The following is a 17,250-nucleotide window of genomic DNA, read 5'->3' on the forward strand; positions in this document are numbered from 1 at the left end:
AATCAGTATCACAAGATGCATTATTCATCTAAGCCTGGTAAAGACAGAACAAATAATAACTTGGATATAAACATCAAAGGGCACCTGCTCCAAAAACTTGAACCTGCTCCAAAAACCTTAACCTCCTCCAGCTGTATATGTATCATAAGATGCACCATGCTAATTCACAGCTTTTCTGGCTAAATGGTTGAGAAGTAGTTTTTTCTCTATAAACTCCTATGTAAAAATTTGCCCCATCCCTTTTTTGTGGCCCCCCAACTACACCCCCCCCCCCCACCCCCGGGGATGATGATTTCAAAACAAACTTGAATCTACAAAGCTAAAAATGGTAACAATTGACCTTGTAGTTTTCAAGGAAAAGTTTTAAAAATGTAAAATTATGACCAGATGATGAACGCCGACGGACAAAGACCAATGGCAATAGGTCACCTGAGTGACACAGGTGACCTAATTAAGATCTTCATAATTGAGAATGTTAATCGTTTAATGCCAATTTTCTTCTCAGGTTCATTGCACAGATCACATAAAGCAATGAAAATGACTAAATAGATAACGCCTGCCAGAAAAAGAAAAAAAAAATTCCACAAACTCTTATAAATCAGATTGAAACATTCGAAACCTCTAAAATTTGAACAAATGGCTTCAATCTCATACAATATACTGTATAGTGTATACAAAAACTGTAAATGTTTGCAAGTACACCCACATGTACAGATCGAAATAACAACAATAAAACTAAATAAAATATGGTTATAGTTAGGAGGATGAGGGGGTACATGTAGAACCCCCACAAGATTTGTCATCCAACATCAATAATATTAATGAAGTGCTTTAAATTTATCAACGAATATTGTTCATCACGTAGAGTTGTTCTATAATATTACATTTTTTATAGAGTTATTTTTCCCCAAAAAATAAGCTCACCTTTAAAATACCATAAGTTATAATTATTGATGATTAAACAAACAGCAAGTAATCGGTGATCGAATTTGGATCAATATGCATTTGTAAGAGGGAAAATGGCCTATCTGAGAAATTTTTTTATTTGATTAAGACATTAAATTTTGTATTTTATACCACATGTAGATTATTCTACGTACAGTAGATGTCCTGAAAATTTGAACGGGTTTAGATATTGGTGTAAGGGATGTATTTAATCAAATAATTATTGAATTCTACAAAAGATAAAATGATATTGCATTTTTTTTTGGGGGGGGGGGGGGTGATTGCTGGGGAGGCTAGGTAGATTCAAGATCTATTTAAAAAAATTATACTTTTATTATATGTGTCTAGTTTGACTACTCATTTAAATTTGTGGGCTCTCAGACGGCACCCTCAGAGGTAAGAAACTTTTGAATTTGAAAATTTGTTTTCTCGATGTTTTTTTTTTCCTGTTGACGTTTAAACATGTCCCAACTTAGGCATTAGCTGCGTATAGAAGTTCACTTACCACATATTTGCTATACATTCCGTTTTAATAAATACAATATGGGTTTAAATTATCAGACACACGTAGCATTGTCTTTGAAAAGGGGGGGGGGGGGGGGGGGGGGGCAAAACTACCATGGATCTTTACAAGCAAAAAATAGACGAAATTTGCCGATCATCTTCAAAATCCTAATATTAATGCGTGGGCGAGGCCGTTAAAAAAATATTTTTCTATACATGTATATATTTAACAGCTGTTTAATCAATAGAAAAAATTGTTTCGAAAATAATTGATGGACCCCCCCCCCCGTCTCCTTCCCTAACCCCATCTGATGCTACCGTTCAGATTATAACTGCATGTATTTAAAGCAACAGCTGAGTAATGTAACTTACCATTGAAGAACCGGGTTGCATTGATATTGTTTTTAAGGAGTATTCGTTGAAAAGGATTTCCCAGCATGATTTGTCAGCATGAGCACAGGCGGGGAAAGAATAAGGAATTTCTTCTACATGTAATATGAAAGAAAGGCAGTGTAAATAAAAGAAATTATTTTATATACAAAAAAGTTAATAGCGCATTCAAAGAGACGATAGCTGCATCGGATCTAGAGAGGTGTGTCGGAAGATTCGTATATAACCCCCCCCCCCCCCCCCACCCCGTGAAAATTTAAACCTATTAGATTCACCGAGTAAAGTTGACGGAAATAAGCACTTGATCTCACCGACAAAATTAGCTCTCGAATCCCCTTGAAAAAGTTTGATTTATCGATTCTAAATCTGTTTTATAAATTCTTATATAGAGAAATACCATATCCCAAGATTGAAAAAGCTTTTGATTATTGTACAGATCGACTGTTAAACGCAAAAATAAATCGTCAAACGACATAAAAGAGCGAGCATTTAGTGCAGAAATATTTGAAAATTTACGTACCTTTTGAATGTTTTTCCACTTCTATGATTTAAAATCAACCTGTTCTGGTAGACCGTGTCCTGTCCCCCGAAGACTGTCCAGAACAGTGCGTAGTCCTTGCTCTAGGTCACGTGGACAGTGAGGTGCACCAAGCGGTGAGCGATCATCATGGACACACTTGCTGAGCAATCAACCATTGACCACGGAATCAGTGGAATCCAGACAGAACAGGTGTCAAACATATTAAAATCATAAACAATTAACTATCACATATTGTAAGGGCTTAGCATACATGAAAGTTTGTGGGGGGGTTTTCAACTTTATTTGAAACAACAAATAACAAGGGTCTATAATTAATACCAGTTTATTCACCAGAGCAGCAATAAGTGTTACAGTCCCTCCTATTAGAGATCTTTTTTTTGACATTTCAATCTTCACTTGGTTACAACGGATTTTTAATAAGCTTAATTCTAGTAGTTGTCTAAAAAATATCTTCTACTGAACGGGGAAACTAATACATGTACTTGTTTTATGCAGCTGTCGTGAGGCAAAGTAAGACGTCGATACGACTGGCAAGTGACCCACGACGCAGATGTTGGTACTGCGATTCAAACAATTCAATTCATCTTTATGTCCTTTCTGATATATTTAAGCATTGAATCATTATTTTTTGAAAGATGTGGTCCCATAACTGCAACGGTGTGTGCATACAAATTGAATAACGCGCGCTAGCGCGTTATGAAAATTTGTTTGCACACACCGCTGCAGTTATGAGACCGCATCTTTCAAAAAATAATGATTCAATGCTTATATTTACGTTTTTTGACATTAATTCTCTTTCCGAAAACATGATTTATTTTTTAAAATCTCTGCCTTATTCAACGAGTAATGTGTAATTAACGGAAGAGCCATTGGAACAGCCGAATCATGCTGACAAAAAAAGTGCACAGAAATTTGATAACTTATAAGAGAATTTTATTTTTCATTCTGTAATTTGATGATTTACTTTTGGTATTCTAAGAAATAAATCAATTGAATTCATTTTACTGTTAAAATATGTTTACATCAAGAAGTATTTATCAGCGTAAGTATAATATCAGGTCGTGATCTGGCTTGAAGTCGCGAGGAGAGTGAGTCATGTTCTTCGAAAAATACTAAAGGAAGACTGTATTCATACGCACCAGATTTGGTGATTGGGTCTTCTGTGTTATGCGTAAATATCACTCAAATAAATGAATGCAATTTGATAGGGGGAAAGAAAGTAAATGTAAATATTTCATTTTATCAAATCAAATATACAACACGACTACTTTAAAGTAGTCATGTTGTATATTTGATTTGATAAAATGAAATATATCAGAAAGGACATTTGATTTGATAAAATGAAATAGACCTATACCAGAAGGGACATTTACTCAAAACCGTCAACGTGACGGCACAGAGGCACATATAATTATATATTATATGTATAAATATTTACAAATGTAGATATAGTATCAGAGGTAAACGTACAGTACAAATTAGAGGGGGGGAAATGAGAAAAAGAACAAATGTTCAAGGAAGACAGACTGATTAAAAAATTTCCTGTATGAATAAACAGAATTTATTGAGTTTTTTTTAAGTTTTTAGAATAGAATATACATAGACATATCGATTTATATATAATAAGTAGAAGGAAAAATATTTTACGCTAGCTTTTCACGAAAATATAGGCTCTTCTACGATTCGATTTTTTCACTAATAAATATTGCTGATACATGTACATGTATTATTACAATAATGTTTCTTTCACGATTATTGTTCGTTGTTTATCACACAGTCTCTTTTAATTTTTTACTGTGTAAAAGTGGGGTGTTTTTTCTATTATTTTCTTTTTTAATTAATGACGGAATGGGAATGCAACTATTGCACTCGTAAAGTTTGTTTAAGCACAGATGTGTTCACTGTTTGCTAGTGACGCAAGACTGGTGGTAGTACTTGTTACGCAGGCACGTAGCATCGTTTTTGAAAGTGGGGGGGGGGGGGGGGCAGACTCATCCAAAAAATCTTGACAAGCCAAAAAAAAAAAAAAAAAAAAAAAAGGAAAATGTTATGTTTCCCAAAATCTTCAAAATCCTAATCTGGGGGGGGGGGGGGGGGGGGCTTGCTATATAACTTCAATTTCACTACTCATTTCCTTATTTTTCATATCAATTTTTACATACTCCCAAAAAAGTGGGGGGGGGCCCAACTCAATGATAATTCCATTTTTTATATGTAAATTTTAAAAAAAAATTGTTGCTGCGAGAAAAAGTGGGGGGGGGGGGGGGGAGGGGCCAGGCCCCCCCTGCCCCCCCCCCCCCCCCGCCCCCCCCGATGCTACGTGCCTGTTACGGACATTAAGAACTATTTAAAATATACATATCAGTCTCTTAACAATTTTAGTGATATTAACTTAAAAACAAAAAAAAAAAAAAAAAATTATTTGACTGGTAACTTCACGGAGGATTCTGCCAAGATCTATAGAACTGGAGCTGGCATCTTTTACATGTCTGATCAGAATAGATATGGGTTTTCCCCTATCCAAGGTATTCCACTTTTAAATAACTTGAATGTTCACTGTGCTCAGACAGTTAACAGGTTAAAATTCAAGTCAATTAAAAGTCGAATATCTTGAATATGAGATGACCCATCACTTTTCTAGTTAAGAGGACTAGGCCCCGGGATCGTAAGAGTTATACATGCTCACTTTTAATCTCAGTCTCACTTTTCCCACTATCTCATACTTTTATCTTTTTTTTTAAAGTGAGACTGAGATGAAAAAAAATGAGATCGTCTAACTTTTATGGCCCATGGGCTCCTTAAAAGATAAACTACCCAAATTTAGTCTTTGTCACCACGGCGCACGGTAACGTTCAAAACATGACGTCAAGATTAAACACGCACAGTTTATAGATATACCTCATCTTTATATCACGCTTAGTCTCTTGTACCTTTCTCCTTACAATTTAAAATGGCACTGAACCACTTAACATCTTATTTGCACACATTTGTTCGAAAATCGTAATTTAGTTCTTCAAAGTTTTCATTTTCTAACCGTGTATCTTTTAGTTTACAGTATGGATAACCCTGAACGTCGGTTGACGTTACTTATTTGTAGACCAACTACATGTATTTACAGATATTTTACTCTCTTTCAGACTGTTTTATATTCAAAATACAATTACCACCACCCCACAAAATTTATTACAGTTAAACACAAACTTGCAAATAAATGTTGACTTGTTTTTTGCACCATTGAGCATTTTCACAGCATGTATCGGCTTTTTCCAGAGTTAAATCCATTTTGTCTGTACTTCTCGTTGCGCCGTGACGTCCGGCGACGTCGATGTTTTTAGTCAATTCTAAAGAGGACTATCTGTCTTTAGTTACTAATACCTGTTCGACAAAACGGTATATCCTGTCATTATTTGGAACATAGAATACCATGACTATACTTAATATGAGGTTTCAATATTATTTGGTTTTAAGCCCAATTTATAGAGATATTAATTTCAACATTATATGGTTTATTGATGACATTACACAAATTTTGACCGTGCGCCGTGACCTCATTTTTGCAGGATAAGATTCTAAATAATTCTTAGAAATAAAGTAATTTATTAACTTTTTTCTTGTAAATTGTTTAAAACTATTGCTAAGTTATGACTACCAAATTTAGTAATGATATGACGTTAAGTAACATAGCTATGACAAAAGTCTTCGTATTTTTTGATTGACCCTCGTATAAGGAGAATCAGCTGTCCCTTCTGTTTAACTTTCTGATCGGCAATAATGAGATTTAGAATTTTAATAACTCTTTACGGATAATTCACGACATGATTCAGTAAACATAAATAGGTAAAATGCATCGTTGGTGTTTCATGCGGGTTATGTACTTTGCTAGCATTGTTTCTGCAATGTGTTAGCTACCTTTATACGCGCATGAAACATTATTGTTTGAAATTTTTAGATTTCTTTACTTTGTTTGTCCTCGAGGTTATTCTATTGCCTTGCTCTAGAACTACTCTCCCTAATTTCTTGTTCGAAACGATGATTACAGTCTCAAACTGAAAACATGTACATTTTGCCTCAACTACAACAGGGGTGCACTACGGCCGTGTTACGGCTTCCTTGGGTGAAGCGCAACTCAGCGTACATTTTTAGATCTCGCATGGAAACCATGGTAATTGTTGTGCATGTCCAACATCCACCGTGCGTGCTTACGGGAAGCGTACGTCGATCCTTCCAGGATCTTAAGATGCACTTGCGAGTCTCGCAAAATTTTCATGAAAATCCGCCCGTACAAGCACGTACGACCAGTTGTGACTGAGGCTTTACACGACATCATTAATTTTCAGGTATATAGGAAAATAGTTAATATGCAATAAAAAGTTAGATATTTAACTACATGTATATATGAACCACTTTAAACCAAACTCTATTAAAATTATGTTCTACAGGTATTGTAGTACACGTTACGTTGAATCGATTTTGGTTTATATTTTGATCATCGTACTAAAAATTAGACTAATATTTCAATAGAGACTCTTCAAAAACAATCTAGTATAGCCACAAATATTGGAAAGATATCCTATAAAATTGTTGTATGTGTGGCCTAGTGGTATTGCGTATGTTGTTTGAGGTATCATTGGAGTTCATTATGGTAAAAAGACACATCATAATAATTTACTCTTTCCTCATCAACTAAACTTTCAAAATCTTTCCTTCATTTCTGTGCACATACTTTTTAGGTTAGGTATAGGTCCACCTCTTAGTGTTTAATGGACAACAACAGAAAACCTCTAAAAATCATGATACATGTATTTTAATTTCACTTTTCTTTTTCTTGCGCTTTTTCTTCTTTTTGACTTGGTTTAACACTTCCTCTGAATCTTTCTCACTGACAGTTTCTATTGTCTTTTGACTTTTTTCTTGAGTTCCATTATGAGGAGTTTTACTTTCTTTCATGATCTGTTCAACAGATATGGCTGCCTCAGCTATTCTCATTTCTTCATCAGAACTAAATGTAAAATAAAACAATTTTTGTAGTCTATATATCTAAGCAATCTATAATTTTCAAACATTGATATATCATATAAACTAAACATTAGTTGTCCAAAAAGGACTAACCCCCCCCCCCCCCACCTCTCGGATGGGCCTCATTTTGATAGATGCTTTGTTGATGACATGACCTTGACATTAGTAAAATGACCTTGAGACAGAGTCATGGCACACTGTAAAGTCATGATTAAGTCACAAAGTATCCTTTGTGCTAAATCTGGTGTTTTTCTATAAAAATGTTAAGGCCAAACGCGAACTATTTTGCAAAATTAACTCCCTTGTTTTGTTTTTTTCTTTTAAAACAATAGACAAGACACATATATAGAATAGAAAAGCTTGATGAATCAATATGTTATTTTTTTTTTACAGATAAATTTTGCAGATAAATTATGGATATGCCATTGTATCATCCTCCTAAATTTCTGCAATGGGGTTTGTGAAATACATTTACATGTATCATGTGATCGAGATTCAGTGTATTTACAACATTTGATTTGACACTGTATTGTTTAAACATGTATATCTGTTTTTATCAGAGCATGCTGTTTAGAGCAATTTTAACGAGAGCTTGGACTTTGGGTAGTTGTTTCAAACAGCAATGTGACGTAGGCCTGTCTATTTCATTGCAGGCCAACCAGCAATGGCTCTTTGAAATCAACAAGATTTGTCTGGCTCTTGAGCTAAGACTACGTAATCGGTGCATATTTCGCTTGAAACTGCGTCATTTTAAACTTGTTTTGATGCAAGATATAGATAGCTACATCCAACTGAAAGTCCATGCAAGGTCTTGTTAAATTGGTTCTATTACCTGTCACTGCTGCTACTCAGTTTCCTTCTCTTGACCACAGGTGGCTTCTGTTTCATTTGTATTTTTCCATCTTCACCGCTATCTCTTATTGTGGTGGTGGAGGAAGCAAAAAGCCTTATACCTAAAACAAATTCATTCAGCTTTGCATTTCATCACAACTCAGTTCATCTTCTCATTAGTGAAAGCTTTTATGAAGGTAAAAAGCATTGCAGAAAATGTACATAACTTGCATTTATTAAAGTCTTTGTTTATTTTTTACAATCATTGTAAGCTATTTCAATATATATTTACCTGTAAGGGGTAAAAGAACTTCATTGATAGAAACTAAGAATGCAGATTTTTATGTACATGTACATTGAATTCTAATTCATTATAATCAACACTAAAACTGCGAGAGCAGAATGGATAAAAGATTAGTTGCAGAATTCTTAGTTTAATAGGTCCAAAAACATGCGCAACTTTTTGTGTGCAACAAATTAACAGTTTTTTGCATGGATGGAACTGTAGCTCCCATGCAGTCCGTAAACTTGAATTTCTCATGGAGCTACAGTTCTGCAGAAATTAAGAGATGTAAAATTAAACTTGAAACAAGATACTGTACCTGTGTCTTGTTCTCCATTTTCAAGTTTCTTTTTTTCTGCCTCATCTTTTTCTTTCAGATTTCTGCCATTAAAGTAGAATAAATAAATTGAAATTATTCAGCCTTTTTATATATTACTATGATTAAATAACAATACACATGTACTACTGACTGGTCCAATAGTTCTGACAACTTTTTGGCGACAAAATCACGAAATTCTGGTGTTGTATTCAGAGGATTCGTTTCAGCCACAGGAGATGATGACCTAAAGCAAATTTACACATTGAGCACATTGTTTAAATATTTTACACTTCCACTAACATTGCCTTTTGATTTTCAATTTTTCCCTGTTCATTGCAGAGGTGAAAACCCTAAAGAGAGGAAGCTTGACTTTTGAAGACAAAATGAAAACTAGCCTTTTAACCACAAGAAAGGCATCAATGTAAAATATAAAATAACAAAGTAATTAATTTTTTTTTTTAATTTTGAGGAAGAAAATATAAATTTAAATCTATTGCAGTTTTTAAAAAAAAAATAATATTTGGTCTTCTCACCTCAGAGATGCTGGCATCTGTTTTTTATAACCTTTGTTTTCTGTCTCTTCAAAAAGAAAAGTGCAATGAAATATGAGAATTACAATGTATTCTGATACATGTATGCAATTCATCATTTCAATTCCAAAAAGAAAAGACAATCTATTCATAATCAGATATTTGATAAAATATCTATAAATTGTAATCCATCATCATGACCATACAGTCTGGTTTGGACTAGAATTATAGTACATTTGTTAACTCAAAACAGGGCATCTCTGCTCAAATAATAATAGTTATATAGTCATTTATGACTAGTACGGGTTGATATCTGGTTAGTAAATTTCATACCTGGCGAGGCCAAGCCGAGCCAGGTATGAAATTTACAAACCAGGTATCATCCTGTACCCGGTCACTACATGGCTATGTAACGATTATATCTTAATGACTGCCTTTGTGTAAATGACATTGAGATAATTAAACAATGAAAATCAAGCATTTTATAACAAAGTTACAAGTTTTAATTGGGATATAAAACCTGACGTCACGATACTCTAAGAATGACGTCATAATGCTCAAGGGGAGATATATTTCGTACTGACTGTGTATGGAACATACACGGTCTCCGCGTGACTGCTGTTAGCCAATGATTTCCTTACAATTTAGCAGGAGGTAAGATATATATTTATACAGGCATTGAATTGATAAGATGTTTCTCCATGAACTTTGAGAAGTATCAGAAACATTTTCGAAACAACTTGGGACCAACAAACATCTTTCAAGCATTAGGTGAGGGACCAATCTATACATGTGTGAAGCCTTGTCAAAAAGAAGGTGCTAGTTTCTTTAAACATGTATATAAACAATAAATTTTTATGACTTTACAAAGTATTTCTAAGACATCATACATTGAAGTTACTAATGTAAAATGAGCAAACTTTGAGGGATAAAAAAAAATTAAGCATGTGAAATGTGGCCAACTTATCGGCAATATGCATGCAATCATATAAAAGGAGAGCATTTTTCTTCTTTTTTTTTTAAGGCTTAAAGCAAAAAGAAAATAGCTATTATGTCGATATTAAAGGTGCCAGAAGTCTTTTAGAAAATGCTGAATCATCTTGATCTTCGTTTCAAAAAGTCTAAATGATAAAACGTTGTATGCGATTTTGGATAGTGTTTCATAAGATCATTAATTTCTTTTTATTTTGAATTTTGCGAAACAATCAATAGAATAAGTTGTCAATGAGCTTGCAATGATGACCGACTGTTGACGGAATGCATACATATACATATCAAGAAAATTCGGACTGTAACGTGTTTGTGATATATTCATCCTTCAAATAAAAGAAATAAATAATGGCACCAGTATAACTATCTTACTTTTGCATTCTGTAACGATGGATTCAGCGCATACCGCTGCCTCTTTTAGTTGTTGAATTTTTAATTCATCCACTGAGCTATCGGAGTCGGACTCGTCTTCCATTTTATTCAAAACATAAATACGAATGTATATGTATTTTAATAAACGAAAATTAAACATATAAATTTAAATATTATTTTTATTCTCTTTGTTTGATGAATTTAAATCATATAGTACAAAAAAGTATTGGTTATTTAATTGGAATTTTGAGAAATCGTCAATTATTCTTGTATTTTTGTTTTCGTTTTTTCATATTTGAATACTATGTCAGGACACTAAATAAAGTAGTCCCTTTATTACATATACATACGCACTCTGAATAAATTCTGCATATACATATTTGAGAATTACTTTGTAAAATTGCAAGTTATACTTCTTTTTATAATTTTATAATTTTGTTATAATAGATCATCATTATAAAAAGCATCCGTATAAGACGTGTATGAATTTGTCTAATAAACAGGAAATGGTGTGATTTGGTTACATGAGGCTGTGTTTAGTTTTGTAAAGATACAGAAATATCTCACTAAGTCATTGCATGCTTAATTGATAATTCTTGGAATTATGAATTCAGATACGTAGATCGAGAAAAGCTGCATGTGCAGGATAATGTTCTTGCAAAGACGTAAAGAAACTTGCGAGGACATTTTGCATTTCAGTCTAGACAGTTTTCGCGCACATTGATACACTATTGATAACGCAAGACGTTCAGAAGCAACCCAAGGAGGGAAATGGCCAGCACTAATTATAATGCACTGAGTCGTGCACAATTAAGCTTTGAATATTTACACACAAACTCGTAAGTTCCAGTTTCATAGCATATTGTTTGCTTACAGCTTTGTACATACCCTTGTATGAGTCTGCTATAGTTTGATTGGGAATGCACACACAATATTTGCTGAGACATCTTTCAATTGACTGAAATGAAGAATTTCAAACGTTAACTAAAGAATCTCTAGGTTGTCATTTGCAGATCTTGATTTTTAATGAGATATAGCAAGCTTTTGATGATGTATCTTGATAAGATTACAAAATCTGATTTTCAAAAGTGTTTCTTAAACAGTTGTTCAAGTTTCAAATTGTTTTAAATATTATTTGTGTTTTAGTGTATTAAAGAGTAGTCTTTTAAATTTTCAGAACTACCCATGAGTTTTTGTTTGGTGCACTGGCTGAATTGGTTGACAATGCTAGGTAAGTATTTCACCAAATATATGTCATGGTGAAAAACATGATTGATATCAATTATAGTTCTGTTTGATTTTTATTTTCACAAGGCTGAAAACTAATTAATAACTTTTTTTGAATAATCTTTAATCCTACAGTCTTCAGAATTTGATAGATAACTGACTTAATTTGTGGTTGCTCCAGGGTATTATATTATTTAACCATATATTTTACTAATGTCCCAGACATTCTATATTTAAAGTCATCATTTTGATAATGCCATATACTTTGACATACTTTTTTAATTTTCAGAGATGCAAGTGCTACAAGAATGGACATATTCTCAGGTTTGCCATTTCATTAAATTTTCATGCAATGCAGCCAACGAACTTTTAATCATATAAAGAGTGACATTGTCATTTATCTTTATGAAAAGTTTCATTGTTAAAAAGAAAAAAAAAATAAGAATATTGTTCATTGTACGGGATATTGATTTTTGTATGGTAATATAGGATTAAGGAAATAACCAGTGTTGGTAGTATTCATGTAATTGTTGATAATGAATGATAATTTCTTCCATCCAGAGCCAGATGAAAGTTTGCGAGGGGGATACATGTTGTTTTTTGTTGATGATGGGGAAGGAATGGATCCAAGTAAGTTGAAGGCTACAATGTTTAAACTTCTATATGATCACAATTCTTTATCATGCTTCTCATTGTCGGATTATTGTGTAAAACACACTGACAACAGTGTGCAGTACTTTTCTTTGTGGGAAAAAACCCTTAACATTCTATTTTAAAAAAAATATTTTCAGATGAAACAGCAGATATCATTACATTTGGAAGATCCACAAAGAGGTCCTTAGATGAGTCCCATATTGGAATGTATGGGAATGGATTGAAATCGTAAGTTTAGGAAGAATTATTATTTTATTCAGATCTACTAAGTTCAGATGCTTAAACATATACCGGAAAACTTTGATATGATCAATACATTTATACCTGTAATAAAATTTCTGCTTAACCATAAATGATTTGTGCCCCCTGCAAAGTCCTTATTGAACCTATGGAAATTGCTGCACATAAAGATAAAGACAACAATTTGAATGCTATAAGGAAGTGATTTCTAATTCCTATTAGACTGTGTTGTGAAATCACTTGTAAAAAAAGATAGTTTATATATATATATATCCATCAAGTAATATATTGGGTAACATCCCTGTATTTATGTCTTAATGTTGGGTTCTGCCATCCTGTTTAATTGATTAAGAATTTTTCCCTTCAGTTAGATGACTTTGCTGAACGGCTTTTCAAACTTCAACTTATTTTGATTTTGAGCAACACGATAATCCTCCCCACTAATGCATTATTAACTCTTACAGGGGTTCCATGAGGATTGGCAATGACCTCATTCTTTTCACAAAGAAAGGAGCAACGATGACCTGTCTGTTTTTGTCAAGATCGTTTCACGAAGAGGAACACATTGACGAGGTCAGTTGAAAAATGATCAGAGTAAGAAACAAACTTAAGGAAGAATATGCTTTAGTATGATGTAAAGTTTAAAGGTAAAGGGTGAGGGGCAGGGGTGGAATGAAGGGAAAATATTAGGGTTCAGGAGGGAAGGTTATTGCTTCTTTTATATGTTATTTATTTCTGTGACATTATATGGGTGAAGTTGAAGTTGACATTCAAATCATAAGAAAATAAAAGAAACAACTAAATATTGAATCATTGTGGATAAACAAATATATGTGTTGTTGTTATTCTTTATTGCAAATAAATATTTTCAGGCTCCCTGATATAAAGTCAAACAAATACAGTTTACTTAATTATCTAATTTACACAAGAATTTATATATGTATAAACTACAAGTTTTCAGAAAGTAAGCTTTGTTCTTACATATACTTCATAGCCACAGGAAATGGTTTGATTTAACAAAGCTGTATATCATATATACCTGATATTTTACCTATCTTGATATACTGTGATATGAACTTGATTACTAGTACATGTACTTTCTTTTATAGGTTATTGTCCCTATTCCATCCTTTGAAACAAATACAAGGAATATACTTGTAACAGGTGCAAAAGCCAAAGAAAAGGTAACTGCATATAAGAAAACAGGAAATTTTCTTTATAAAAGCAAATTTTTTTGTAAATTATTTTAAAGTATGTACTATGTATTAGATATATATATATGACATAAGATAGATAAATGATGAACTTGAAGGACATATTTTGTTGACTTTCTCTCTTCTTTTCCTTCTACAGCAAAGATTAGAAATGGAAATCATACTGAAGTATTCTCCTTTCAAGACGGAGGATGAGTTCTTTGCTCAGTTTGATAAAATCGAGGGCAACACAGGAACTGTAGTGATAGTGTATAATATGAAACTGTTAGACAGTGGAGATCCAGAGCTGGATGTGTTGTCAGATCCAACAGACATTCTTCTTGCCAATCCAGAGTCCGACTTTGATTCCGATGAGGGGTAAGAAATACATTGGAGATTATAGGAACTTTATAAATCGTGTATAGTTTTTACTGGGCATATTTTTATAGTGTTTTGTAATTTCACTTGATTATAACAATAGCAAATTGAATATATAGATACATTTACATGTAGATACTATATTTTTTTTCTGTAAATGTATGGATTTGACTGAAATCAAAGAGAATGTTTATAAACTTGCATGTAAACTCCTGTAATTGCTTTTGATGTAAGCTTTTGTAATAAGCATTTAAATTCTGGTGCTTTCAGTTTAATGCCAGAGAAGAAATCATTCAGAGCCTACACAGCAATATTATATGTGGATCCTAGGATGAAAATTTACTTACAGGGGAAAAAAGTGCGGACTAAAAAACTAGCGTGTTGTTTATATAAACCAAAACTATATAAGTATTCTTCAAACCGATTCAAAGCACGGTCAGAGATTGAGCACCAAAAGGCAAAAGAAGAGGCTAAACAAGCTGAAGCCAAATCGAGGGAGGCAGAGAGTAAAGCCAAGTGAGTGTGCAGAAGAAACCAACTACAGTTAATTGGTTTATCAATGAGAGAGACAGCTTATATTTTAGCAAACAGAACTATCAAAACATATTTGTTACAAACGTTAGGCATGACATTGTTATTTCTGGAATGAAATTTTTTATAAGTGTGCAGTTTTTATTAGTGAGCTAAGAGAAATTTATGTGGAAATTTATTAATTTGACTGTGTTTAAAGTTTATTCGGATGCATGAAATTTTCATGCATTTGTTCTTATAAATTTGCTTTCTTTATCTTCCTAGATTTCTAGAAAACAAGTATGGGGATGCTGTAACAAAAGCACAAAGGGTAGGTCCTTAGTACTGCAATTTATTTATGGTACATGTAATATCTTTAATTAATTAACTCAAAATACCTGTGTATGTGTTTGGATGGAGAGTCAACCATGTTTTATTGTGGTTTTTCACATACTGTTGAACAGAAAATTGGTCAGATATGAATTACTAGTATTTGATTACAGGATGTAACTTTTTATATTGCGCTGCATTTTCGGTATATATTGAAAAATGATGAACATGTGTTTTGTTTTTTCACTGAACCCCTGACATGACACAAACTAGGTAGTATTAAATTACAGCCAACTTTGATCATGTGCAGTTTTTTTGAAAGTCGAATATTGATCTAACACTAGTAAACAATCTGTTCCCTTTATTGGGGTCAAATTTTGTAGATGATATCCCTACTGTAACATTTCATGCAGTCTGCAATTAAGTCTATTGATTTTTTTTTCATTCACTGTGAAATTTGACAAATATATACTGTATTTGCTGAATATTTTTCTAAAATAATTCTGTGTGAGAAAGGGGTTCGTATTAAACACCACAATGAAATTGTGGTGTTTTTTAAAAAATCATGTCATGCATTGGCTATCGTAATTCAGTACAAAGCCTTTATTAGTCCCCTACCGGTTTTCACCGGAGGGGACTATAGCTTTCCTCTGCGTCTGTCAGTCCGTCTGTCCATCCGTCAGTCCGTCTGTCTGTCCCACTTCAGTTTTCCACACTTTTTTTCTTTATGCGTTTGAGGAATAATATGAAAGGACTATGTGCGGTATGGTCAAATATCTGCCCCCAATTTTAACCAATTTTTAAATAGTATCGAATAAAACCCAAATCTTCATAAATCAATGTTTAGTAGACGCCTATCACTTTAATCATGATTTTTGTCACCATTGCTCATTTGCTGTTTATCTAAGATGTCACCTAAATGACCTAATTCCTGCAAACATGCAAAAAAATGAAAATATTGTCATTTTTGCTTTATATTTTGCATTCGGAAGTATAGAGCGCAGGTCTGCTCAAGTATGATTTTAACATATGTTTTTCTTTAGATAACTATACACCTTATGATAAAAAATGGTACTTGAGCAAGCCTGCGTTTGATGTTTCCCAGTCGAAAAACCATCAGAAAACACCCATATTTTGCTACAAAACATCAATTTATCAAAATAAGGCAATCTTTATGACGTCATTTCTACATTATAACGTCACTGTGGTGTTAACTTTGTACACCCTTAATTTCAAGATGATTTCAACTATCTTCCACCTTATTTTTAAAGTTCTTTATAAAACTTTAATTCTGGGGGCAAAAAATGCATAAAACCGCACTTACTCCTTTGCTAAAACAGCTTCAAAATGTCAAACTACAGATCAAGTTTACACTTTTGTAGCGTCTGGTTGACATATTTTCGAGAAAATCAATTTTTTATATTCCAATATTGTAATGTTCGAGTTCAATGTTCTGCATAACAGTGCATTGTTTTCACAATTTCCACAAATCGGTTGGGGACGTGTATTGCTTATGCAATACTCTCAGAATGCTTGTTCTGTTAGGTTACAACAGTATGTAGAAATTATTGTTGGAGTGTATTTAGCAGAAAATGTTTTGCTCTTAATCCTCTGATAGATATATAGTTTTAAATTGGCCATTTAAATCACTATGAACTGTTTATTTGTCAATCAGACCTGTACAGTCACCATATCCTTGTACGCTGCCATTACAGATGTTATTAATAGATCTACACGATAGATGCTGATTCCGGGCCTGATTGAGTCAGCCTATCAAGTGTTTTTCGTAATTAATAAGCATTTAAGAGACATGGTTTAATACTACTAATTTAAAAAAAAACACTCATCTTGAAGAATCGTTCACCTTTATTTTTATCACCTCTGTGGCCCTTTCGAAGCCATTGTCCATGTCACTTATTCATGCTGATTATCTTGGACATATCCTAGGGGCAAAAACATAAACAAAACATTGTACACCCTCAGTAAATACCCAGTTG

General features: G+C 33.2%; 2 protein-coding genes across 3 annotated transcripts in view; one reads left to right on the forward strand and one right to left on the reverse strand.

Moving 5' to 3' along the window:
• Positions 1 to 6,938: 6,938 nt before the first annotated feature.
• LOC128186742 (protein CUSTOS-like) lies at positions 6,939 to 10,849 on the reverse strand. 2 transcript variants are annotated; one of them, XM_052856620.1, is made up of 6 exons: positions 10,722 to 10,849; positions 9,363 to 9,408; positions 8,981 to 9,073; positions 8,830 to 8,891; positions 8,229 to 8,349; positions 6,955 to 7,379 (listed from the first exon to the last, which is right to left on the reverse strand). In XM_052856620.1, the coding sequence occupies exons 1-6, from the start codon at positions 10,822 to 10,824 to the stop codon at positions 7,169 to 7,171; spliced, it is 636 nt and encodes a 211-aa protein (XP_052712580.1). In that variant the 5' UTR covers positions 10,825 to 10,849; the 3' UTR covers positions 6,955 to 7,168. The 2 variants fall into 2 exon arrangements, with proteins under 2 accessions (XP_052712581.1, XP_052712580.1); XM_052856621.1 differs by lacking the exon at positions 8,981 to 9,073 and having other exon boundaries at positions 6,939 to 7,379.
• A 356-nt stretch (positions 10,850 to 11,205) lies between these two features.
• Positions 11,206 to 17,250, forward strand: part of LOC128187856 (ATPase MORC2-like) — a 36,164-nt gene continuing 30,119 nt past the window's right edge. Inside the window, exons 1-10 of the mRNA XM_052858502.1 lie at positions 11,206 to 11,560; positions 11,899 to 11,952; positions 12,238 to 12,272; positions 12,510 to 12,578; positions 12,740 to 12,830; positions 13,307 to 13,415; positions 13,952 to 14,026; positions 14,196 to 14,413; positions 14,684 to 14,929; positions 15,209 to 15,254. Coding sequence (XP_052714462.1) covers positions 11,493 to 11,560; positions 11,899 to 11,952; positions 12,238 to 12,272; positions 12,510 to 12,578; positions 12,740 to 12,830; positions 13,307 to 13,415; positions 13,952 to 14,026; positions 14,196 to 14,413; positions 14,684 to 14,929; positions 15,209 to 15,254 — 1,011 coding nt within the window. The 5' untranslated portion in view covers positions 11,206 to 11,492. The remainder of the gene's footprint in view (positions 11,561 to 11,898; positions 11,953 to 12,237; positions 12,273 to 12,509; positions 12,579 to 12,739; positions 12,831 to 13,306; positions 13,416 to 13,951; positions 14,027 to 14,195; positions 14,414 to 14,683; positions 14,930 to 15,208; positions 15,255 to 17,250) is intronic.

This window comes from Crassostrea angulata, chromosome 6 (genome assembly GCF_025612915.1).
Source record: "Crassostrea angulata isolate pt1a10 chromosome 6, ASM2561291v2, whole genome shotgun sequence".
In the NCBI taxonomy this organism is placed as follows: domain Eukaryota; kingdom Metazoa; phylum Mollusca; class Bivalvia; order Ostreida; family Ostreidae; genus Magallana; species Magallana angulata.

Coding starts and splice junctions, on each gene's coding strand:
- LOC128186742 (XM_052856620.1), bottom strand. CDS start 10,824: ATGGAAGACGAGTCCGACTCCGATAGCTCAGTGGATGAATTAAAAATT. Junction 9,074..9,362: donor CAGATGCCAGCATCTCTGAG/GTGAGAAGACCA, acceptor AATTTGCTTTAG/GTCATCATCTCCTGTGGCTG. Junction 8,892..8,980: donor TTGTCAGAACTATTGGACCA/GTCAGTAGTACA, acceptor CTTTAATGGCAG/AAATCTGAAAGAAAAAGATG.